The sequence below is a fragment of the Panthera pardus genome, unplaced genomic scaffold (assembly GCF_024362965.1).
Source record: "Panthera pardus isolate Hobbes unplaced genomic scaffold, ASM2436296v1 HiC_scaffold_17, whole genome shotgun sequence".
Taxonomy (NCBI): domain Eukaryota; kingdom Metazoa; phylum Chordata; class Mammalia; order Carnivora; family Felidae; genus Panthera; species Panthera pardus.
In genome coordinates, this window is record NW_026526732.1 from 135,098,002 (window position 1) to 135,122,961 (window position 24,960).

At 44.8% G+C, this 24,960-nt stretch overlaps 1 protein-coding gene across 1 annotated transcript in view; it reads left to right on the forward strand.

Annotated features, from left to right (window-relative positions):
• TNFRSF21 (TNF receptor superfamily member 21) overlaps positions 1-24,960 on the forward strand; it is a 75,756-nt gene that overhangs the window by 13,645 nt on the left and 37,151 nt on the right. Inside the window, exons 2-3 of the mRNA XM_019457358.2 lie at positions 5,431-6,079; positions 7,784-8,278. Of these exons, the coding sequence (XP_019312903.2) occupies positions 5,431-6,079; positions 7,784-8,278 (1,144 nt within the window). The remainder of the gene's footprint in view (positions 1-5,430; positions 6,080-7,783; positions 8,279-24,960) is intronic.

Genomic DNA, 24,960 nt, shown 5'->3' on the forward strand with positions numbered 1-24,960 from the left:
TGTTGCTTCTAATTGTTTATGGTCTGCACATCCACTCATTGAGTCAATAAACACTCGTCAGGTATGTCATGAATCGGGTACAGGCCTTGAGGGCTTGCGTTAGCATCGGTATGTGAAACAGACTCTATCCTTGTCCTCATGGAGCTTGTCCAGGTGGGAAGGCACACCTAAACTTGACAGATGTACCACTGCAAAATTATGGGTTTCATAGGAAAAAAGGGGAGGGGACAACGTGAAACCTGATTTAAATTAGGAAGAGAAGGGCAGGGATGATATTGCAGAGGAAGTCCGATCTCTGTGAAAGATTTTGCATTTCATCCTAAGTCGTATGTGAAGCCACTGAGGTTTTGTTTTGTTTTGTTTTTTTTTTTAGTTTATATATATCTGAGAGAGAGAGAGAGAGAGAGAGAGAGAGCATGAGCAGGGGAGGGGCAGAGAGAGAGAGGGAGAGAGAGAATCCCAAGCAGGCTCTGCACTGTCATCGCAGAGCCTGATGCGGGGCTGGATCTCACGAACTGTGAGATCGTGACCTGAGCCAAAACCAAGAGTTGGCTGCTTAACTGACTGAGCTACCAGGCGTCCCTCGAAACTATTGTTTTAAGCAGGGGATAAATGGATCAGATTTGGTGTGTGTCAACAAAGGAAGCCAAGAACTCAATACTGATTGTTAGACTGAGAGAAGGTCTGAGGGTTCCGATGAGTGGGGTCCTGGTCCCTGCGTTTTTTGACATTTCTTTTGACTTCTCAGACCAGGTATTAGTTGGCTTTTTTCCTGTAAAAGGCCAGATAGTAAATATTTTTAAGTTTGTGGGCCATCTGGTCTCTTTTGGAATTAGCCGGCTCTGCTCTTGTAGTTGAAAGCTGCTATAGGCAATACCTAAATGAATGGCTGCATTACAGTAAAACTTATTTACAAGAATAAGTAGCATGTGCGATTTAGTTCGCTGACCCCTGGCTCAGAGGTTGCTTTGTTTATGATTTCCATGGTCGTCATTATTGAAGTGGTTCAGCAAGGAAGGAAATGCAATCCATGTGGTTGTCCCTGGCCTTGAGCTGCTTATAATCATTATGGGAAGATAAATATATACACTTATGGGGCCATCAACAAACATTACCAGCAAGATGTAATTAGTCACCGAAATGAAGACTAGAAACAGGAAATGTGATGAAGAGCTTGCTCATCTGCTTGGAATCCTAGACATAGGAGTAATTGTAAAGCCTTCGTGGAGGAGGTGGAACTTGACCTATAGCCGCAGACAGAGTTGAATATGATCTTGAAGGTTAGAGTTGAATAGGATCTAGTACAACGTACCTAATTTGACACACACGTGAGGCAAGGTGCAACTGATCTTAAGGCAGAACCCGGACAAAAACACGTCTTCTGTTTTCTAAACCTTAGTGCACATATCCTTTCTTATTCAGGTCTGGTCTTCCCACAGGCTGACAATACTTATATAGTAGATTCATTTTAATAGGGAGTGTGAGTGGGGGGAGGGGCAGGGGAGAGACAGAGAGGGAAAGAGAATCTCAAGCAGGTTCCACACCTGCTTGGCTCCGGGCTCGATCTCACGACCCTGAGATCATGACCCCCGCCAAAATCAGGAGTCGGACACTCAACGGACTGTCCTCCAGCTTTGTAGCTCAGATGGGTTTTTGCCATTGACTTTGGAATTGGAGGAGATCTTAGAGGTCCCTCAAGTGCAGTGATTTGCAAACTTGTTTTAGGAGTAATCCTTCCTTCAAATGAGTTCTTACTCGGAGCCCCAGCCCCCTTAGCAAATTGGTAAATCAGAGCTGCTGTGTTTGGGGCAGAAATGGGGAGCTCAGAGCCCTACCTCCTGACCTTGCCATGGCCCACAGGTGCACCCTCCTGGCTTCAGGGGCAGCCTCGAGAACGGTGCTCTCAAGTCTGATATGAAGATGATTGATTTTTTTTTTCTCTCTCCTTCCATAGGTAATTGTTCACCAAATGTAGCTGCTCTGACCTCTCGAATCCATTGCCTTCTTCTCTTTCCATGGCCACCCCCTTAATCCCAGCCACCCCTGACTTTCACTTTGGCTTTCACCTTTTTTCATCCATTCTCCCCCCAGCCACTTTCCCCCTCTACTCTGCTGCCAGTTAACTTTTTTATTCACAAATGTGATTATATGTCGCCCCCCCCCCCATATAAATGCAGAGTGACTTCTCATTGCGTTTTGAATTACGATCAAAATTCAGAGCCTCTCCAAATTTAACTATGGCCACTGTGTTGCATTTGACGTAGAGCCACCTAAACTTTTTTCGTTCTTGAGCTAAGCTTTATTCTGCTTCAGGTTTTTTTTTTAAGTTTATTTATTTATTTTGAGAGAGAGAGAGAAAGCATGCAAGCAGGGGAAGGGCAGAGAGGAAGGGAGAGAGAATCCCAAGGAGGCTCTGCACTGTCAGTGCAGAGCCCGATGTAGGGCTCTATCCCACAAACCGTGAGATCATGACCTGAGCCGAAACCAAGAGTCAGACGCTTAACCGACGGAGCCACCCAGGCGCCCCTCTGCTTCAGAATTTTGCTGTGGGGCTCCCTCTGCCTAATCCGCCCTCCCTTCCCCCTGTGCAGAATTAAATTCTGCTTCTCTGTCCTTCGGAACGACTCCAAACACTTCCATAACATCCCTGAGCTAGGAAGCATGTGCTAACCTCCCCCTCACGGGACTCTGTGTTTCTCCTTAGCAGTAATCTCAATTGGAATTAAGTAATACCTGATGTAATTCGTTGTTTCTGTCCACCTTGCTTTAGAAGGTGCACTGCATGGGGCTGGAATGGAGTTCACAGGGCTCCGTTGTCAGCCGGTGACATGGTGCCTCGTATACACGTAGTAGGTCTTCACTGCACATTTGTCCAGTGCGTTCAAGATGCCTAGTTCTGCACAAATCTCATTTCTAGCGTTCAGTCCGGGTGAGATGCTGAGGCATCATTGTTAACTCCGTGTGTAGGAGCCAGAATTGCCTCCTGTAACATGAGGTAATTGAAAGGTCCGTTTTTAGAGCCCCATTGTCTGTAAAGTGGGTTACTTAGTATAATGCAGTTAAAGAGCCCCGAGCTTTGCTTCAGTTAGAAATCTGACAAATTATTCTAAACGAACAGAGAACTGAAACATCTACTTAATGAGTGGCGAAGAGCGGGGGTGCAGTGGGATCTGGAAATGGGTTTCGTGTGCCGCCGGAGGGGTGGGGACCTCTGGTAATTCGGTAGTCAGGGGCTGATGCATCCCTGAGAAGGGTGCACCCTGGGGAGTGAAGTGAAGCTATAGAAGACAAGCTCCAACCCCACGCCTGGACACACACACACACACACACACACACACACACACACACTGCTATTCACCACTATGCTTGTTCTGCAGAGCCACCCTGGAGTAGATGCCTGGCTGACTGTCTAGCCTTGCACAGGTAGGGGCCAGACTCAGAGCCCATACGTTGCACAGCAAGGTGGTGGTTGTCCTGACCACCACTCTCTGGCCAGATCTCCTGTATGTTCTCCGATTTATCTCCTTTACACAAGTGTAATAACCTGCCATTTGGGTTGTTTATACATCTTTCAAACTTCCAGAACATTGTGTCCATCTAGAAGCGCTTTTGCACTCAGAAGCTACATATAAAGGAACTTGGAGCAACACAGAGCAGGGCCACTTTTGCGACCTCTTGGGTCGGTCCTTAGTGTCAAGGAGATGGGGACGAGATTTGTCCTCATGTGCTTGACAAATGGAACTGGGGCTCCACACGCTGGTGATGGGCTTTCTTCCCTCAATCTAATACGTCTGCAATGCTCAGAAGAGTGTGGCTGGGCTGATTTTGCAAACAGAATGACCAAGAAAAGGAAAGAAAGCCAGAAGCAAAAAAGGGGATGATAGTAGAGAATTTATCATTATTAAGCAGGAGATTCTTTTTCTTCACAGTCCAACCTGCAGTTAAGTTTCTTACCAAGAAAAATCAACCACTAGCTCTTTTTTGTGTGTCTCAGATTAAAGAAACGATGACTAGATTCTCACAAGCTAAAAATTTGTTTTCAGTATGGTTGTTTAACTGGAGGTGGCCCTGGGCGAGAGTAAGGGATGACACTTTTGATTCAATTAGTTAAATTTTGCAGTGGAGGGGAACTGAATCTTGGGTTAAGTTGCAGGGTGCTAAGGAGACAGGAATTCTGATCAATTTTTGAAAAAATTCTGCTTTCATTCTCCTAGTTATTGGTTTTAATTTAGAAGGAAATTGCCCTGATGGGTATCTGGTAGTTTGAGGCAGCCATTATTTTCTTGACGCTTGACCTCTCTTCATTTTGAAGAGGGCAGTGGGAACTTTCTTGTTGGACCCTCTCAACCTTCATTCATGCAGAAAAGCTCTCTCTTAATATTCATTCTTAAATATTTTTCTCCCCTCTCAGAAGGACCTCAAGATTTAGTACCACAAATATAATTTACTTTCTCTGAAGGTTTCAGTTTGGAAGCTAGTGTAAAATCTAGCTGGGTGAAGTTTCTGTCCTATGAATTAAATTTACATCTGTTGAGTCCCTGCTGGACCCAGCTTTGTGTTTGGACCCCCTAGGTGTCTGTAGGTCCATGCTCCCGCAACCATGGTCTTCAGAGGCTGAGCAGAACAGGATGTACATCTAAAAGCATCAACTCTATTGTTGAAAGCAAATTAAGAATGCCAAGGGCCTGCCTCTGTTTTGCAAATGAAACAAAACCAAAGAATGTTTGGCGTTGCATAGAGAAAAGCTTTGAAAAAATCATGCATTATCAGTTAACCCCATGTGGGTAATCTGGTACCATAAGCAGAAGTAGCTTAAATAGACGCCGTCATACTTCTCAGTTGCTTTGTCCTGGTACCAAGCAATGGCAACTTAACATTTGGGCCAGGAGAAGGAAGACAACTGTTCAGGAAGTTAGTTTCTTCTTGCATTAGGACTTTTCACTTCTACACAGCATTTAAAAACAATTTTTTTTTTTAATTTGAAAAAAAATTTAGGTAAGCTCTATGCCCACCATGGGGGTTGAACTCACGACCTTGAGGTGAAGGGTTGCAAGCTCCACCAACTGAGCCAGCCAAGCGCCCCTATACAGCATTTTGAATATGAACTACAAAGTGTTTTCATGTTCATATTCTCAGTTGATTTTTTGTAATCGATTTGAGCGGTATTATCAACTTCATGTCACTACAGACAGAAAAAGAAGGAAGTTGAGGCACAGGTCACGCAACAAAACCAAATCAGGCCTCAGGATGGAATCAGAGTCTTGGTCTCTTCCTACTGTGTTGCTGCCGTAGTGTTAAGAGGCTATGGGACTGGTTGGATCTCTAATGGGAGCGATGGTGGTTGTGGTGTTCTTTTCTTTCTTCTCCTCTGTTCCCATCTAACACCTTCTTGGTTTTTATCCCTTCTCCCTCCCCTTTTATTTCTTTCAGCTTGGATTCCTTAGCACCACCACAGCTCAGCCAGAACAGAAGGCCCCAAATCTCATTGGCAAATACCACCATGTGGACCGTGCCACTGGCCAGGTGCTAACCTGTGACAAATGTCCGGCAGGAACGTATGTGTCCGAGCACTGTACCAACACAAGCCTGCGTGTCTGTAGTAGCTGCCCTGTGGGGACCTTTACCAGGCATGAGAATGGCATAGAGAAATGCCATGACTGTAGTCAGCCATGCCCATGGCCGATGGTTGAGAAATTACCCTGTGCTGCCTTGACTGACCGAGAATGCACTTGCCCACCTGGCATGTTCCAGTTTAATGGTACCTGCACCCCCCATACGGTGTGTCCTGTGGGTTGGGGTGTGCGGAAGAAAGGGACAGAGACCGAGGACGTGCGGTGTAAGCAGTGTGCTCGGGGTACCTTCTCTGATGTGCCTTCTAGTGTGATGAAATGCAAAGCATACACAGACTGTCTGAGTCAGAACCTGGTGGTGATCAAGCCGGGGACCAAGGAAGCAGACAACGTCTGTGGCACACTTTCGTCCTCCAGCACGACCTCACCTTCCCCTGGCACAGCCATCTTTTCATACCCGGAGCACATGGAATCCCATGAAGTCCCTTCCTCCACCTATATTCCCAAAGGTAACTTAACCTCATGAGTTACTTATTTGAAAAAGGTTTTGAACCCAGTGGAACTACCGAAAATGGGCTTGTATGGAGGACGTTTTCTCCGTTTTGTATATTCCAAAGTCACCCTTTGAGGAAGGGCCTCCATTTCGTGGCTAATTTAATCTGGCTTCTTTGCATGCATTAGAAACATTTAGACTCAGGTTTTCTGTTAGGGGGGGAATCAAATATCTAAAAACTAGGTCACATCAAGTTTAAAAATAAGAACGAGAGAAATAAAGATAGTGTGTGGCCTTATGTAAGTCACTTCTTCAGGCCTTGCTTTCAAACTTGTTAAATACATGATGTTCAAGGTTCCATCCAGACTCAGTTTTCCAACATGGAATCAATCCTGGATAGACACATCCAGAAGGAAAGAAGGAGGGATAAGGGGAGAAAATACCATGATGCCTGGAAGGGAAGGATGAATATTAGAAACAAGTTGGGGCATAAAAGGAGAAAGAAAGAAGTTTCAGGAAACAAGCACATTTGTAGCATGTTGAACATAACTGGCATTCACATTTGGAAAATAAGAACTTTAATTTTTTTTCTTTAAAAAAAGTTTTTTAATGTTTATTTTTGAGAGAGAGCCACTGGGGGAGGGGCAGAGAGAGAGGGAGACAGAGAATCTGAAGCAGGCTTCACACCATCAGCACAAAGCCCGACATGGGGCTTGAACCCACAAACTGTGAGGTCATGACCTGAGCCAAAGTCAGACGCTCAACCGACTGAGCCACCCAGGTGCGCCTATAAGTTTAATTTTTCCAATTATTTTAACTTTATGCCCTTCATCAAGTATCCTAGTTGTTAGGATTTGGACGTCAGGCAGAATATAAAATTTATTATTTATTTCCAAGTCCTTTTTGATTAATTTTCATGAGATGATAGCCAACTTGAGTTGTGCTTTCTAGCATACTCTTTGTGTGTGATTACACTGGACCTTCATGATAACTCTGTAAGGAGGGCCTTCTCACAACCGCCATTTTGAAATGAAGAAATGGGCTCAAAGAGCTCAAATGAACTGTCCAGGTTTTCTCAGTGAAGGATGCAGGCTTGGTCCTGTCTCTTGGGACTCGAAATCCCTGGCTCTCACACCAGGAGTATGTGCAAGCTTCTCTGAAAGAAGTCCACTAAGCTGCCCAAAATTTACTAATCTATTAATAGCAGATGCTAAGTCCTGGTTTGTTTTATTCACTGACTTTTCTCACCAAAGCTTTCCCTGGTTGGATTTGGAACTGAGTTTGAGCTCTTTTTCCCTACCTTAGTTATAGTCTCAATTTTACCATTGTATCCTGAAATGGTCAAAAGGAGGAGGAATAAAGGAATTAGATTAGTTTAGTGAATAATCAGCACAATTAAGAGTTGACTAGAACCCTGAACATTCATGGCTCTGCTCTGAACGTGAAGCGTAGGAGAAGCTGCCCTGAAGCTCAGATGTTGGGTCCCTGAGGATGCTGTTGGTTTTGCCATGAGGAAGTGAGTTTAGCTGTTAGGTTTAGTTTTTACCTTCCACGTAAAAGTGCCGTTAGAGTCCTTACGAAAACGTGCAGTATAAATTACTCTTAAGCTCCAACAGTTCACATCTTGCGTTATCTGGCCTGGTTTGAAGATGAACAGGAAGAGGAGGAATATACAGATCCCCAAATATAGAAAAGCTCTCCCCCCCCTCCTTTTTTCTAGGCATGAACTCAACAGAATCCAGCTCTTCTGCCTCTGTTAGACCAAAGGTACCGAGTGGCATCCAGGAAGGGACAGTCCCCAACAACACAAGCTCAGCGAGGGGTGAGGAAGGCGTGAACCAGACCTTCCCAAACCTCCAGGTAGTCAACCACCAGCAAGGCCCCCACCACAGACACATCCTGAAGCTGCTGCCATCCATGGAGGCCACTGGGGGGGAGAAGTCCAGCACGCCCATCAAAGGCCTCAAGAGGGGTCACCCCAGACAGAATTTACACAAGCATTTTGACATCAATGAACATTTGCCCTGGATGATTGTGCTTTTCCTGCTGCTGGTGCTTGTGGTGATAGTGGTATGCAGTATCCGGAAAAGCTCAAGGACTCTGAAAAAGGGGCCCCGGCAGGATCCGAGCGCCATTGTGGAAAAGGCAGGGCTGAAGAAATCCATGACCCCAACCCAGAACCGGGAGAAGTGGATCTACTACTGCAATGGCCATGGTGAGCCTTCTTTTCTCCTTGCTCACAGATCCCCATGCCTGTCCTTTCTTAGTCCTTGCTGCCTGAAGGAGTGGGAAATGCAAAGTTTCTGGAAGCTACTGTATACCATGTGCTGTTGGATCTAGTTGTGCTATGAAAAATGAGGTGGTCCGCATTTGACGTAATACATTCACAGACAATAACCACTCTGCCCTTTTCTCCCCGGCACATTTAAAAGAGAATGTTGACAAATCAGAGACCTGAGAATGACCCTTAGGGACTTTGTTCAACCGTGTCATTTAACAAGCGGGGAGATAGAGTTCAGGGAAGTTTGGCTGTGTCCTTGACCCAGGCTGGTTGTTTGTTCAGCCCAGATGGGACTGACTCCGTATCTCCTGACTGTTAGGTCCCTTGCTTCTACAATACGAGGCTGCTGGAAAAATAGAGGGCGAAAAACCCATCTTGTCTTCATTAAGTTTGCCTTTTTGAATCTGAACCTTGCTTTTAGATTCCTGTCACTTTCTCACAAGTGCTTTTCCCCTCCTTGTGTTTTGAGGATCCCATTTCTATCAGGAGGATAGGAAAGTCTTTTAGATTATAGACACCCAAAGCTTACTCTACTGGTTATCATCCGAAGCTGGACCCTGTGTCTTCTACCGAGTGGTCAGTGTGTGCTGATACAGGGTAGAATATTTCAGTTTTTCCTTTTTTTGAAGGCTAAAAACAGCTAACAGGATGTGTCCCAGCAGCTAAGTTTGATGTGACGAGTGCAGTTTTTAACTTGTGGTAGTACTTCCCTTTCTTTGAATCCTCGGGGGCTCAATCCAGTGGGATCACAACCTGAGCCAAAATCAAGAGTCAGACGCTCAACCGACTGAGCCACCCAGGAACCCCTGTGTTGAGTCTTAAAAATGTTTATGCCCTTTGCCCCAGTAATTCAGTTTTTGTGAATCTCTCATAAAGGCATAGAGCGGAAATACTAAAAAAAAGATTTGAGCCCAAAGACCTTAAACTTTTAACTCAGCATGTTGTGTAATAAATAAAAACTGAAAATAATCAAAGGCCTAGTTTTAGGGAAATGAATAAGTAAATTATGGCATATCCATGTAGTGGAATACAGTGTTGACATTGACGATTTAATGAGGTGTTGTTCTTTTTACCCGCGACACAGGGAAATGTTTACACTAGCTTAAAAGAAAAACAACATAGCCAACCCAGGCTACGCACTTTACACAATATAATCCTGGTTCTCTTAAAATGTTGGGAAAAGACTGAAAAGAAATACGCCAGAATAAAAATAATGTTTCTTCCAGTTTGGTGGGGTATAGTGGAATGTTTGAGTGCTGTTTTCCCCTTCTTTATTAGTTTTCTGTTCTTTTCCCCGAATTTTCTATAATAAGCTCATGCAATTTTTATAATCAGAAATTTAGGGAAAGTTAAAAAAAAAAAAACCCAAAACTCATTTTGCTTCCTTTTGCTAGTCTGAGTGAAAATCAGACTGGGGGGAACATCCTGTTTGGGATAGAGCCTGCATAGATTTGAATAAGATGTCTCTTTGCAGGCAACCCAGCTGGGGAAGGAAGTCTTCAATTAATTCTCCCCTCCTTTTTCATAAAACGTAGTTTTATTTGGACATAATTTCAGACTTATGGAAATATTGGCAATAGTACAAAGAATACCGATATACCTGTGCCCAGATCGACCGGTGGTTAACTTTTGTCCTTTTGCTTATTTGCTCTTTTTATATAAAATTACATACAGACTTTGTGTTGTGTTGTGACATAACACAGACGAGTTTGTTACATATAGCATAATGTTATATAATATATATAAAATAGTGTTACATAATACGTAGTGTATATATGCAGACTGTCCCCGACTTAATGATGGTTCAACTTCAGGTGTTTTGACATTACGGACGTTGCCAAAGTGATACATATACACATTCGCTCCAAATTGTACTTCAGATTGTGAATTCTGGTCTTTCTGGGCCAGTGATGTGCAGAATGATACTCTGTCATGATGCTGGGTGACAGGCATCTCTCAGCCACGCGGTCACGGGGGTGCACAACCAATACACTTATAACCCTGATGTACCCAAATAACCATTCTGGTTTTCACTTTCAGTACAGTATGCAGTAAATTACACGAGGTACTCAACACTTTATTATAAACTAGGCTTGGTGTGAGATGATTTTGCCCAACTGTACGCTAATGTAAGTGTTCCGAGTATGTCTAAGGTAGGCTAGGCTTAGCCGTGATGTTTGATAGGTGAGGTGTATTTTTCTCTTAGTTGAGAATAATGAGTTAGGTGTATTACATGCATTTTCAACTTACTGTATTAAATGATACTTTCAACCTGCGATGGGTTTGTCAGGATGTTACCCCATCACAAGTTAAGGAAGACCTATATACATATGTGCATGCCTACAATAATTTTTCTGAGTCATTTCATGGTCCTTTAAGCCTAGGTACGTTAGTATACATTTCTTAACAGTAAGGATAGTCTCTATATTTTTTAAATTTTTTTTAAATTAAGTTTTTAAATGTTTATTTTTGAGAGACAGAGAGAGACAGAGTGCGAGCAGGGGAGGGGCAGAGAGAGAGGGAGACACAGAATCGGAAGTGGTCTCCAGGCTCCGAGCTGTCAGCGCAGAGCCCGACGTGGGGCTCGAACCCACAAAGGGTGAGATTGTGACCTGAGCTGAAGTTGGACGCTTAACTGACTGAGCCACCCAGATGCCCCAAGGATACTCTCCTTAAAAAACGTAGTCATTTTCAAACTTAATAAATTTAACATGGATACAGTATTTTTTATTCTATTTATTTATTTATTTATTTATTTATTTATTTATTTATTTATTTTTAACGTTATCAAGAGCTCCTGGGTTTATTTATTTATTTTTTGGATACAGTATTTTAATTCACCGCCCATATTCCAGTGCTGTCAGTTGACCCAGTAAAGCCCTCGATGGATAACGTACCTTTTTCCTCTGGTCCAGGATCGGTCTAGGATCAGCTGTTTCATTGAATTGCCCTCTAAATGGCCAGTCAGGACACTTGTTCTGATATATCTAATTAGGAGAACACGAGCAAAGAACATCTTGCTGGATTCCGTAAGTGTCCGGAACCCTCCTCCTACCTTATTAAAAAAGTGACTCCATTCCTGTAGTATTTGCACTTACAGATTAGATCGCGGTCATAGCTGTCAGAATTCTTGAGAACACTTCGAGTTGAAGAAGTAAAACTGGTCGGCAGTAGAAAGCAGCTTAATTCAGTGACCTTTAGGCATTCTTAGGACCACCTTGTGTCCCGTGCCCTTGTGTCCCATGCCTGTGTCCTTGAAACAATCTCCTGTCTCGTAAAAAAGAATGGAAGTGCCAAGTCAAATAAAACCATAACTCCTGCATTCAAATCAGTACTTCGGGATTATGCTTTTCCAGCTAAATCACAGTAGTCTCATTCGGGTACAATGATCTCTTCCCGTATTTAAACTTTTCCCCCAGGTTTTTGCATTGCAATGTTTATATTGCAAAAAGTGTGAAGACCTAAGGAAGGTCTCTTCTTTCCAAATTGCTATTCTCAAAGGTCCAACCAGGTAAAATCCCATTACAAAGCAAGGTTCTGTTTGATAACCGTCCCAGGGGCTCAGAGAGGGCTCTAGAAACAATACCTTGTTGATCTGATTGCAGTGAGTTCTGGGCAGCAGATAATCCTGTATAATAAGAGCTTTTTGTGATCCTCACCCATTTCACACTGAGTTGTTCATGAGGATGAGAGGGGATAAAATCACCTAGCCCTGGGGTGTGCTCTATAAGAGATCATGTACATGTAGGACGTCACTTATCTCTCCCTACCTTAGCAACCCTGGCTGTGATCCTGAGTGCCTTATAGACCTTCAGCACTCTGACACGGGGCCATTGGTTCCCATCCATTTTCCCAACAAGAGCCTCTCCTTTATTTGGCCCCACTCACCCCTCTTTACCTACTATGGACTTAGATTAGGGGTTTTATTTATTTTTTTTTTTTTAACGTTGATTGATTTTTGAGAGAGAGAGAGACAGAGCATGAACGGGGGATGTCAGAGAGAGAGGGAGACACAGAATCTGAAACAGGCTCCAGGCTCTGAGCCATCAGCACAGAGCCTGACACGGGGCTTGAACTCACGAACTGTGAGATCATGACCCGAGCCGAAGTCGGACGCTTAACCGATTGAGCCACCCAGGCGCCCCAGGTTAGGGGTTTTAAAGTTGAATTCCTGCAAACTGCAATCCTGCGTTCACAGAATCCTAGTGTTGGAAACACCAGATGAGATGTTATATGGCCAAGAGGTTCGAAGACCGAAGGTGCTGTGGTACTTGTGTACTTCCTTTTTGAAGTCGTAGCAATTTTATGTCTGGTTGATTGGGTCTGGACTGTGGTTTCCTGTAATGCGTCTATTGCAGCAACAGAATTAGAAGTCCCTTCAGAATTTTAAAAAAATTATTTATTTATTTTGAGAGAGAAAGAGAACACGCACGTGGGAGCGGGAGCGGGAGAGGGGCAGAGAGAGAGGGAGAGAGAGAGAATCCCAAACAGCTGTTCACCATTAGTGCAGAGCCTGATGTGGGGCACAGTCTCACGAGCCATGAGATCATGACCCAAGTTGAAATCAAGAGTAGGCTCCTTAACGGACTGAACCACCCAGACGCCCCAGAAGTTTTATACATAAAAATCTATGTCACTCTCTTTTACTGCATCATGAGTGTCCTCAAGATGTATGTCTGTTGTTAATGGTCCATTTGTCATCGTTTTGTCACTTTTAAAAACGTTCCTTCTTTCTGTAGTATAACCCCAACGTAATGGGTCAATGGTGGGACCAAAATGTTCCATTTAATTTAAAATGAAGAGAGGTGTGGGTTCACATTCATTGGGAGGTCACATGGGAAACAGTAGTTTTTGTTTGATCTGCTTTGTCACAAAAAGCACAAAAGCAAAGATAGTGAAATTTAGCCTGTGCACAACTGGCCATACATTGCAACGCGAGAGGCTCAAATGGTCTCAAAATAGTCTCTCTATTCCCTTCCTGGTAACCATGGAAGAGAGAGAACTGTAGCTGAGGGGATGACTGACGACGGGAATCTGTCGCCGCTCTCTCATGGCTGTTCCTTCATGGGCCATTTCTAGTTACCTTTCCTTCCTTTCTTCCCCTTCTCTCTCCATTCCCACTTCTCTCTCTTCTTCCTTCCTTTATTCCCCCTTCTCTTTAGCTATTTGCAAAAAGTGTGAAGTTGCGATCCCGAGCAACCTATTGTCCGAGGGATTTGGAAGGGGAAGTTTGAAAGGCAGGGCGGGGAGTGGAAGTCACCCTGAAAAATGCTTCTATGGATAAGAGAGGAGAATACAGACAGGAGGCTCTGAGAGGTGATAAAGGGAACAAAAAATGGACAGTATTTCTCCTCGATCGTATTTCCTTTCTCTCTCAGACTTCAGGATATGGAGAAAAATGAGGAATAAAAGAGTGAGAGACCAAGGAAGTGGATTTATCTCGTTTAAACTGAACTTGGCTCCTGACTAGCACCTTCTGAGTTCTGTGTCTCGGGGAGACAGTAAGCATTGGCCAGGGACAGTGAGCCCTTCCGGTGTGGCTACTTCAAGCACATGACATATAAGGACAGCGGCATCTCCTAGAAATTGACTGCAAAAACAATAGTACACGCGGCTGGTGCACTCTTTCTCAAGCAACTCTTTCGCAACAAAAGGGTAAAGGACTCATTCTGTAGAACTAGATTCTAAGATGCTATTTCTTAACTCCTTTTGCTCTTATTGTCTGGCGCTGTTTAACTATTTGTGTCTGTGTGGTTTGTCTCCCCACATTGTTTCTAAGTTCTTAGAGAGCAGACACTGGGTTTTATTGTGTGTCCCCAGGCCTGGGCAATAGCACAGGGCCCTCAGACGGGTGGTCTGGAGTCCAGCTGGCCCGTGTGGTAGCCATCCGAGCTATTGCACGTAAAGGTAAAAGTAACTAAAAAAAAAAAAAAAAAAAAATCAGTACCTCAGTTGTGCCAGCCACCGTTCAGGGGCTCAATAGCCACATGTAGCTAGTAATTGCCAGATTGGACGGGACAGCTCTGAAACATTTCCATCATAGAAAGTTCTATTGGATAACACTGGTCTAGAGCAACCATGAACTAATTAATCTACCTAATCCTTTTCCAGGTTGCATTGTTTTCAATTCAGATATTGGATTTTTTTCCTTTGGCTCATAATCATATTTGGTGTGAGGGATTTCACATAAAGATCTTAAGGTGGCTTCTTTACACGAAATTGCCGTAGATACCAAGAGTTATTATTCGGAGCTAAAGGAAGCTTTCGTGACAGTAGTGCTTTAAAATATGCAAAAACCAGCTACAAAATTTGCTGATATTCCTCCATCTGATATGCTTCTTCAATGTGGAACACTTGGGCTCTTGGACACTGGAGAGCTGGGTGACGTGAAGAGAGGGAATTAATTCGTGAATGCTTCCCGGTGCTTGCATTTAAACAGAATGCAAATGGCTTAGTCTTGTGGGTGCCCTCAAGCAAGGAAGCCAGTGGGAGGCGGCCCTTGGTTGGGTCGGAGGTGAGAGCAGCAGAGGCAGTGGAGGCCAGGGGTTTGGGGAGGAGAGCAACACTACACTACACTACACCCTGGAAATGACAGCAATAAAGCTAGGTTCTAAAATTCTAGAATTGCCATTCCCTGTCCATTTCAGTGAAGACCTTTCACTTCTCCGGGCCTCTGTTTAGAAGGTTAGAAAGAAGTTGTTCTCATATGCACTTCAGAGCAAGGTCTCTGGAGTCTGGTTCCACTTAGTGGCTGTGTGATCAAGATCAAGGTCCAGTTATTTAGCCACTCGGTGCCTCGTTTTCCATGTGTATAGAATCGGAATCATACTAACAGATCGTTTGTTGTGGGAGTGAATGGAGTGTGTGCCCAGCGCTCAGTACGTTGCCGGCCATGTGGCCCGTGGTCTGTAAGTGCTGGCAGCGTTGAGGGCGGTGATGAGGATGGTCGAGAAGTGACTCGTCATCGTCACTTCTGTCCTCTCTGGTAGTCTCTCGGTTTGTTTCCTGACTCAGTCACAGAAATAATGGCCACGAGTCTCCTTTATAGTGCGTGCAGCTGTGCTTACATAGCGTCAAAACTGCTACCTTAAAAGAGCTTACTGGAAATGTGGTTTTCCCTCCATGCAGGGTATGGTTCCTTCTTGGTTTACTTAATCTGCTGCTGGAGGCAGTGCTCTCTGAAATGGCAGAAAGCCTCATAGACAATCAAACAAGGCTCCTTATTGGCTTTATATTTAGATATGGACTTATCCTTTCCATGGTAATATTTTCTCTACGCTCTACCGGGGTCGGCAAGCTAGGACGTATTTCAGCATTCGAAGGTTATAAGGTCTATGTTGCTATACTCGGCTCTGCTTTTTTTTTTTTAAACGTTTATTTATTTTTGAGACAGAGAGAGACAGAGCATGAACGGGGGAGGGTCAGAGAGAGAGGAGACACAGAATCCGAAACAAGCTCCAGGCTCTGAGCAGTCAGCACAGAGCCCGACGCGGGGCTCGAACTCACGGACCGTGAGATCATGACCTGAGCCGAAGTCGGACGCTTAACCGACTGAGCCACCCAGGCGCCCCTACTCGGCTCTGCTTTTATGGGATGAAAACAGCCTTATAGGCAACATGTAAATGATGGACGTGGCTGTGTTCCAGGAAAATCTTATTTGTAGAAATAGGGGGCTTGTCCTGCACGTTCTAGTTGGCCAGCCCCTGATGTATACCATAGTGTTGTCTCTTAGCTTTTTTTAAAATAAATTTTTTTAAATGTTTGTTTATTTATTTACTTTTATTTATTATTTATTTTTGAGAGACAGAGAGAGACAGAGCACAAGTGGGGGAGGGGCAGAGAGAGAAGGAGACACTGAATCCGAAGCAGGCTCTGGGCTCTGAGCTGACAGCACAGAGCCCGACATGGGGCTCGAACTCACAAACCATGAGATCATGACCTGAGCCGAAGTCAGACGCTTAACCCACTGAGCCACGCAGGAGCCCCAAATGTTCATTTATTTTTGAGAGAGAGCGTGAGAAGGGGAGGAGCAGAGAGAGAGGGAGACACAGAATCTGAAGCAGACTCCAGGCTCTGAGGTGTCAGCACAGAGCCCCACGCGGGACTCAAACTCACAGACCGGGAGATCATGACCTGAGCCGAAGTTGGACGCTCAACCGACTGAGCCACCCAGGCACCCCTCTTAGCACTTCTTTTTGTATCTTGCCTCCCGGTGCCTTGTATGGCTTGGAGAAGCAGTCTGGTTCTTCTTGGACAGCTGCTTGAATTCTAGCCTCAGTGTTCCACCTTATGTTTAGCAGCAACTATTTCCCAGTCTGACTGCTGAAGGGCTGAGTTATAAAACAGGACCATCGGATATGGGGGGGGGGGGCAAGGAAAAGGTGGCAGTTACCCTGTATTTTGCTGAAAAATTACTCCAGGGTTTCTCCACCTCCTCCTGATAGATACTAGTTTTTGCCAAGAGACCTTAGTCTCACCTCGTGGGTCCACCTCATGGGGGGTACCTGCCATGCACCTGCTATATCTTGCCTCTTAGGCAAACCAGAGCCATAGAGGGAGGAGGCAGTGGTTTGGGGTGCAGTCTGGTCGCCTACCTTTCGTCGTTCGCTCAGGGGACGATGTGCTTTGTGTGGAGAGAGGGACCGAGCGAGGCAGTGGACACGCACAACCAACTATACGCTGCAGCGCGCCCCTTCTTTCCACAGAAGCTGAGAGCGTGCACGGCTGCATTGAATATTTTCTTCGTTCAGTGTCCGAATAGTGGTGTTGAGGAGAGCTGGAAGGGAGGCATGCCGGATTGCTGCACAGAGTAAGAATATCTGAAATGCAGTCCCTTCAACAAGCATGAGCTGGTTGAGTGGAGCCACGGGCTTGTTCTTCAGAGGCTGGATCGCGGTGCCCAGAAGGCGCCACGGCAGCAGAAATGACACTGGACTGTGACACCTGAGGTCCCGATCTGGGTCTTCTACTAAAAGGCTGCTTGATCCTGGGAGGAAGACTTGCTCTCTTTGAATCTCAACTTTGAAGAATGAGGAAACTTGAACCCAACACAGCAGGGTCATCAGATTTTGGTCTGCATGATCATTTTACTGTAACCGAGGACACTGCCGTCACACTGGTGTCTGTCCCAGTGTGATCTGCTCTCATGGATCCTGCAGCGGGCTGTAGAGTGGAGTACAGGGGCTTCCAGGCCGAGATAAGAGGCCAGGCTTAACCCCAAACTGATGCCAAAGAAGGACCGCGTGCTCACTGCCACGCAGTAAAGCTTTCCCTTGCGCTTACCCTAGAGTAAGGTCAGGGCAGCGGAAATTTCCACCTAAGTCAGGACACGTGGCTGGGGAGGACCAGGGGAACGTGCGATAATCGTGCATGCTTTTGGAGAGCATGTGAGACATTTTTGTAGCGTGGTTGGGACTGGCGGGGGGGAGCTACTTTTGAGTCTTTCAGTCCCTTCAGATGTGTCACCTTGATTGCCTAAGGTGAAGCTGTGTCCAAGGCTCTCATCCATTTCTGAATTATTATGCTGAGGAAGGCCTTGGTCTCCTCATATGGGCGAGGGACTCCATTCCCAACAGAACTCCTGAGAACAGCTTTACCCTGGTGACACAGAGAGCATACCTGGTAAGTGCTTTCCTGCCTTGGAAAAGTTAGTCGACTCTCGTCCTGGCTGGAGGGCGGCCAGCAGCTCATATCCACCTGTCATATCCATCTGTCAAGGCAGCTTCCAGGATATACATGTTGGGGCAATACCCCCAGGCAGTCTAGCTGAGTATCAATGAATAAGTTCAGACTTCTGCTGAAACTCTCTTTAACTTTCATATATATTTTTACGAGTTCTTATTAGTTCTCAGGGAGGATTACTCTCCCTGTCAAGGGGTTCTTAAATTACACATTTAGCACAGATCCGTGCAGCTTTGTAATTTGTTGGGACTATGCTTAAAATGTTACAGGATAATCCAAAAATAATCCTTGAGGATGAGGGAAAAAATGTCACTCACAGATCAGTGGAAGGCTGGGGTTATAGAAAGAATTTATCTCGCTTCCAGAAAGGCAATGTCCAAGTCTGGTTTCACCTGCAGGGAATAGGCGAGGCGCCCTGCCGGGTACTTCAGAGGCCCAGGCAGAGCTCTTGTCCACAGGTTTTGCCTTTTGCCTCGACAGCCAGGAATTTCTTATTTCTTCAGGGGAAAGTGCTATGAGAGACATTAGATTGGAGAGGAGCTAGTCTCCATCTTAGTTACATATTTCTCCCTCTTTGTTGAGTCTTTTACTGTATTATCTCCCGTTTCAGAGTTGTCATTCAGATGTTGACTTGTTTTCCTGAAAAGGAACTCAATGGTCAATCTGCCTGATTCTGATTTAGCTGTACTTTGGCTGAAGTAGGGGACTATAGTGTCTGAAGTAAACTCTTCCTATTTGTAACCAGGGTTACCTTTAAGGAATCCCAAGGCAAAAAAAAAAAAAAAAAGAAAAAAAAGAGGAAATTTTAAACGTGACTCATTATTAAACTGCTTGACTTCTGTTATTTTTCATTTAATTATGTGTGTGTGAACACCAAGGTTAAGGTACGGTCCAAGGACTAGGCTTTAGTAACGTAGAAGGTATTTGGTTTAGTTTTATTTGGGGAGAGCTTCAAGTTGGAGATCGTGTGTGTGTGTGTGTGTGTGTGTGTGTGTGTGTGTGTGTGTATTTGTCTAATCTACCATTTTACAGAAGCTGAAACTGAGTGCCAGACGAGAACAGTGACTTGCCCAATGTCGTGTGGCCAGTAGGCTTAGAGAAGAAACTAAGGCTGAGTCTCTTGGCTCCTGGGACAGTGCTTTTTATATTTCACGTGTTGCTTCTCTGGTCAAAGGACTGCAGGGTCCTGCTCAGTTCAGAGGCTATCGAGGTTTGAAAGCAATTACTCCTGTTTCTTAAATGACAGCATGGAGAGGCTGTTTGCCTGTGAGGATACTGAAGGCTGAGGCTGGGGGAGCAAAAGAACTTAGCCCTTTGGCCACAGGGACTCAGAAGTGGATGGCGGGGAGAGACGAAGGCATGTTTCAGAAGGGGACGTCTCCCTGGATTGCCTTCATGGGGATGGTGATGGTCCCTAGGTGGTCATTCATTTGGGGGGCTGCAGGTGGTGGCGATGTTCCGCTACCTTTGCTGAGCCTCTTAATTGGATGATTTCCGGCTGCGGGAGGTGAAGAAGCTGGGAGCTGGAGATGAATTAGATCTTGGCTGCAGGTGAAAGTAAAGAAGTTCTTAAAGCTCTTGCAATATACACGGAACTTTCCCACCTTGACCTTGAAGAGGCAGAGGCATTCTCCTTTCATTGATCCTTTCCTTACACCCTCATGGCCTGCTTCTCAGGCACTCAAGCACCTTTCTGGCTGCTCTTGACATCCTCTCACTTTAACTCGGTTTTACTCAAAAATGTCCTCGTCTAGGATTATTCTATAAGCAAATTGCTCTAAGGGAGCCTATGTAAGGCCTTGGCATTGACACACTGGTTTGGAGGAAGGGAGAGAAAGAATACACCAGGGTTATCAGATGCTTACTGTGTGCCAGGTACTGTTCTGTGGGATTTATATGTACTTTCTCATTTAATTCTCAGAACTACCTTATAATGGCAGGACCGTGCCCATTCTACAGCATATTAAGAACGGAGGCACAGAAGGATTACATGACTTGACAAAGGTCCACACGTCAAGCCAGTGGTGAGCCAGGACTGGCACTCACGCAGCTGGCCTTGGATTCTGAGCTGGTCACTAGCATGTGCCGCTGCCTCTCCCACGTCTCTCCATTGTTTGGAGGAGGAAGAGTGGGCAGAAGGTTGAAACCTGGGCTATCGTCAATCTATCATTGTAACCGATTTCTCCTTTATTTCCACTTGTCTCCTTTCCTGTGACCCCATGAAGGGGAGTCGGGGTTGGCAGGAGACATATTCAAAAGATTTATGTTCAGGGAAGCAACCAAGACTCAAGAAGGACAGGGTGGGTAACACTATGCTTGGTCCCGGGAGGCATCATGGTGCAGTGAGAGATGTGGGCTGATGGGTGGATTCACCTGCGGTTTTGACTCTCCGTCCTGACTGTGCAACTATGCCAAGCTACCGAACCTCTCCTCAGTTTTCTCATCTGTAATGTGGACATAGCTCCTATCTCATGGTGTTGTTGATGAAGACTAAATTATGAGATCATATGTAAATATTGATAAAGCTGCCAGCTCGGCTTGCTTCTCTTTCTCTTTCCTCACAGGAAGGTCAGGAAGTTGAGCTGTACTAAGCATTCGTGGAGAGCTGAGGCCAGGGTGGAGGGACAGTTGTATCCGATGTTTAAGACAAGTAGAACTCCATCGAGGGTGAGATTTAATGAGTCCTGTGGGTCAGGAGAAATGGCTGCAGGGAAAAAAAAAAATCTACACTAAGAACGGTGGCCATAACGTGCCTCAAAGCCCGACTGACCAGAACAAAAAGAGCTGGAAAGAAACTGACAGTGTGGCACATAGTCTGTGACTCTCAGCATTCTCGAGGCCGAGAGGAAGGAGTTTTGCTCACCCAGTCTGCTCCCATGGTCGCCTCGACAGTGCAGCCTGGGGCAAGGGGGAGGGGGGAGGAACCCACCATGCTCAGGGGACATGTGCAGTAGGACAGCATTGGCTTGGAGGGAGGCTATGCAGAGGGAAGGACCTTGTGACCTTGTGGAGCCCGGTTTTGCTCACTGGTAGGATGAAGGGCTTGGCTTCAAGTATCTCTAACATCTTCCGTTCCAAAATCCTGTCCTTCGGCGCTGCAAAAACTGACCAGTGAAGTTAAGAACGACCCACGACCAAACACCAAACTGCTTCCGTGTCTCAGGCTTGAAACCTGAAGATGGAGTTCAAGTTCAAGTACAGCTCAGCTGGCTTGGTCGTTAAACCTCTTATTTGCATAACTTGATTGCATAACTTTATTTGTCTAAGATTGATATCCCAGTCTGTCTGTAAAGACTGTTCTTTGGGAAAACAGTGCTGCCTGAGAACCCGGACATAATTTGCCAGTGCGCTTATTTAAAAAGTTCAGACACTGTCCTTGAACAAAGCTATATTTTAGGGGTTGAGTTTCTGGTAATATGTGTTTTGTTTCTTCCATCCTGTTCTCTATCCTTACCTCGCTGCTCAAGCAAAGCACTACCCAGCAAATAAGTAAAACCTATCTCTTCTTTAAGTGTTACTTACGAGCATCATTCTTGGTTCTAGGTCCTTATGAATACCAACAGTAGGCTTAGGAAATGTGTTTCCTTTCTTCCCAAATTGTGGTTCCTCCTTCAGGATGGGTCAGGTATGAGAGAATGGGTCTTTACAGGGGTTGTGAAGGAAACCTGTCTCTTGGATTCCCAGCTCTCATAGCCTTCATCCTCTTTCCGGGGAAAGCAGCCAGATGCAGTCCAGTTGGGACTGTGTTTCTGGCATAAATCTTTCCCCAAGGTTGCAGTGGTTGGTAGGGGACAGAGGTTGAGTAACCGGAAGCCGTGCCCTGGATATATTTGAACAATATCAATAGACTTCTTCAGTCAGGTTTCAGGGAGCACTTAAAACATTGCAATCGAATTATGGAAACTACCATCTGCAGCATTCAGAAATGATGAACAAGTGAAGTGTGTTAGGAATTTGATAATAAGTACTCGACTCATTTTTTTTTCCCCCTAAAGTGATGTTACGGGATGTTTGTTAGTGCTGACATAGGCAAGATCGTGAGAGTAATTCTGGGGTACAACTGTGACTAGTAAATATATTTTTCTAGCCTTATAAGAAAGGCTTCTGTTACCATTAAGTTTCCATTGTTTACTTTGCTTCAACAAAGACTTACCTCATGCTTACTGAGTGGCATATCCTGTTCTACGAATTTTGTATTTGATTTTTATTTTTTGAGAGATTTTTTGAAATTTCCCATGAATCACCTGAGGCTAGAAACTTCTAAATTTCTATGCCTGATTTTTTTTTTTTTATCATGTTCTATTAAGAAAATTTTATTTCCCTTAGCAAAACCCAACTTGTCTGAAATAAAACAACTACAAAATTGTCATCAATAATGAGTTCTCCTCTGTAGAAGTTACACCGATTTCCTACTTTTCACTTTTCTCTTAAGCTTAGGCTTGGAGGGCTCTCGTAAAAAAAAAAAATAAATAAAGGCCGTTACAGATAAGTCAGAGGTGATGGAGTCCTGCTAATCTGAAGCCACATCTGTTGAACTTGGTGTTGTTCTCAGCCCCAGACAGCAGACAGCTGCAACCAAAGAAACCTTCCTTCTTTGCCTCAAGCCTCCTTGACTAAAAATTCCAGACGGTCACCTCTCTGTCAGCCCAAATTTCCTATGGGAAGTAGACTTGAAATGTAAACACCGGGAAGCTGGGCTGAAGGGAGCAGATTGTTCCATTTTAAGAGGCCGCTGTGTCCTTTGCTCCATCGCTGGGGCTGCCCCACCATAGTTATTTTACAGTGGCAGGAAGAGACGTTTTTTCCACCTCCCCCCCTTACCCCGCTGCCTTTTCCACCTCTGCCTCCACTAATGCCATTTCCCGCCGACAGCACCTATCTGTTTAACCTCTGAGGATGTCTGAGGATTATGCAGCAGAAAGAACTGTTGCAGGAGAAAAGCCTCTTATCACTGGAGCCTAAAAAGCATTATCTCGTGCACAAAGTGGCCAGGGATGGGCTTTTGCCCTTGGGAATCGCAGGCTGCTGTCCTCCCCAGGCCCACCCGCTGATGATGCTTCCTCTGGGCTTTAAGGGGATGGTATTTAGTTTTAAGTGTGTATTTTATTTTGTAATTTATCTAACTAACAGCTTTTGCATTTAAGCTCTTTGGAAAACAAATTAGTGTTTTCCCCCACAGAGGGCTAAAATGCAAATAGAAACCAAACCAAAAAAAAAAAAAAAATCCTTAAAAATCAGTGCCCTTGAATCAACCTGGTCAGGTGTTATGTAAGCAGATTTTGCAGAGGAGGAGGAATTTCTAGATTTCTGTTGGTTGTTCTTCTTGAGTAATTGGTTTTTAACATTGCAGGGTATGCACAGAATTTGACATATTAAGTGTGGATGCTGTGTCGTATTGTAAAAAATAGGCGGGTTCAAGTTTATAAGTTAAAAAGATAATGACTCTTTATATTTTATCAAACCTAAGACACCACTGATGGTGACATAACATTTTTTAAAATACCACTAAGGGGGGCGCCTGGGTGGCCCAGTTGGTTAAACGGCCAACTTTGGCCCAGGTTATGATCTTGTGGTTTGTGAGTTCAAGCCCCACGTCAGGCTCTGTGCTGACAGCTCAGAGCCTGGAGCCTGCTTCAGATTCTGTCTGTCTGTCTGTCTGTCTCTCTCTCTCAAAATTAAATAAACATTAAAAATATAATACCACTAAGGAAGAAAATCCACTGTAACCAAGATATGAAAAGGCATTGACTGAAATATGCATTCAGATGTCTTAGAATCAGTGAAATATGGCAGTATTTTAGCTACAATCTTGCGTCTTTTCTGTAGTCTGACCACATGATTTTGTCTGTTCAGTTCAGTTTCCTCTGAATCTGCATGGCCTATTGGCAGCATTTAACGTTCTTGATCCCCTTCTCCTTGAAACATTTCTTTACCTTGGCCTCCAGGACACTGTTCCCTCCTGGTTCTTCTCGCACCTCTCTGGTTATTCCTTCTCCATCTCCTTGGCTAGTTCCTCCTCTTTAACTTGACCTATAAAACAGTGGACAGCCCCAGAACTCAGGACTTGCACCTCTTTCCTACCTGTACACTCTCCCTTCCTTGGTGGCTAAGGTCTTTAAATACCGTCTATCTGCTGGTGATTCCCAAGTGCATCTTGGTTCTTGAACCTGAATGTAATATACAAATATCCTCTCCCTTGCTCGATAGACCCAGATGTCTAGACGTTCGACACCTAAGACGTTTAAACTGAATCTCAAACCACACCTCCACATCAGTTACCCATTGCAGAAAGAGGCCCCTCCAGCCTTCCAGGTGCTCAGCCCAAAATGTTAGAGTGACTCCTTCTATCTCCCCCCATATTTAGCAAACCCAGTAGCAAATCTCATCAACCTTCCCTTCAAAATATATTCAGAAGTAATATATTATATTACTGAATATATCTATATTCAGATAGTAATATTCCTATCATTTTGCCCCTCGGGCCCAAATGACTGTCCCTTCCCTGGGGAGATTGCTGTGACCTCTGACTGGTGGCTTCTATTCTACCTGTATCCCTTCCATGTATTCTTGACAGCAGCCAAAATGACCCTGCTCAAATGGAAGTCAGATGGTGCCATTCCTTGGTTCAAACGTCTCCAGTGACTTTTTGTTACATTTTTCTCCCCAGCATGCCTCACTGTCTATCACGCTAAATATCTTACTACTTTCCATATCTCCCAGTGGAATGCAGGAAAGGCTTTTGTTATGCCCTGTTACACCACAGTGTCCCCAGTGCCTACGACAGTGGCAGGTGCAGAATAAGGGCTCGATATGTTTTTGTCGAATGAATAAATGAACAGCTTCAAACACAGACTAAGACCAGGAGAAAGGAGGCATCTTGGGCCTTGTGCTTTTTGTTTTCCTCCATGGAGTGAAATACAAGGTTATTAGTTTTC